Source organism: Buceros rhinoceros, unplaced genomic scaffold (genome assembly GCF_000710305.1).
Source record: "Buceros rhinoceros silvestris isolate BGI_N320 unplaced genomic scaffold, ASM71030v1 scaffold31935, whole genome shotgun sequence".
Taxonomy (NCBI): Eukaryota; Metazoa; Chordata; class Aves; order Bucerotiformes; family Bucerotidae; genus Buceros; species Buceros rhinoceros.
Window position 1 is genome coordinate 3187 of NW_010415095.1, and position 511 is coordinate 3697.

The 511-nt window shown below is 68.1% G+C and overlaps 1 protein-coding gene across 1 annotated transcript in view; it reads left to right on the plus strand.

Moving 5' to 3' along the window:
• The window catches only part of LOC104494482 (E3 ubiquitin-protein ligase TRIM11-like), a gene marked incomplete at both ends in the record, with an annotated part of 3213 nt that extends 2764 nt beyond the window's left edge, over positions 1-449 (plus strand). Inside the window, one exon of the mRNA XM_010137304.1 lies at positions 223-449. Within this exon, the coding sequence (XP_010135606.1) occupies positions 223-449 (227 nt within the window). The remainder of the gene's footprint in view (positions 1-222) is intronic.
• Positions 450-511: the final 62 nt, after the last annotated feature.

Below are 511 nucleotides of genomic sequence, written 5' to 3' on the forward strand. Positions count from 1 at the left end.
GTCTGGAGGGTCCAGCTGGGGACAACCCCACCCCGAGGTGGAGCCAGGGATAACCCAACCCCGAGGTGGAGCCAGGGATAACCCGATCCCAAGGTGGAGCTGGGGACAACCCGACCTCAAGGTGGAGCCGGGGACAACCCAACCCTGAGGTGGGGCTGGGGGCAACCCAACTCCGATGTTGCGGTGCCGGTGGTGACCCCTGTACCCTCTCTGTCCCTGCAGTGAGTCTGACGCTGGACCCGGAGACAGCGCACCCCCGCCTGGTCCTCTCTGAGGACCTCAAAGGGGTGCGGTGGGACGACACACGCCAGTTGGTCCCCGACAACCCCAAGCGCTTCGACTCCTCGCGCTGCGTGCTGGGCGGCCGGGCCTTCAGCGGGGGGCAGCATTACTGGGAGGTGGTGGTGGGCGATGGGCAGACCTGGGCCGTGGGGGTGGCCAAGGAGTCGGTGAGCAGGAAGGGGCGGGTCAACTTCAACCCGGCAGCTGGCATCTGGGCGGTGGGGCGGTG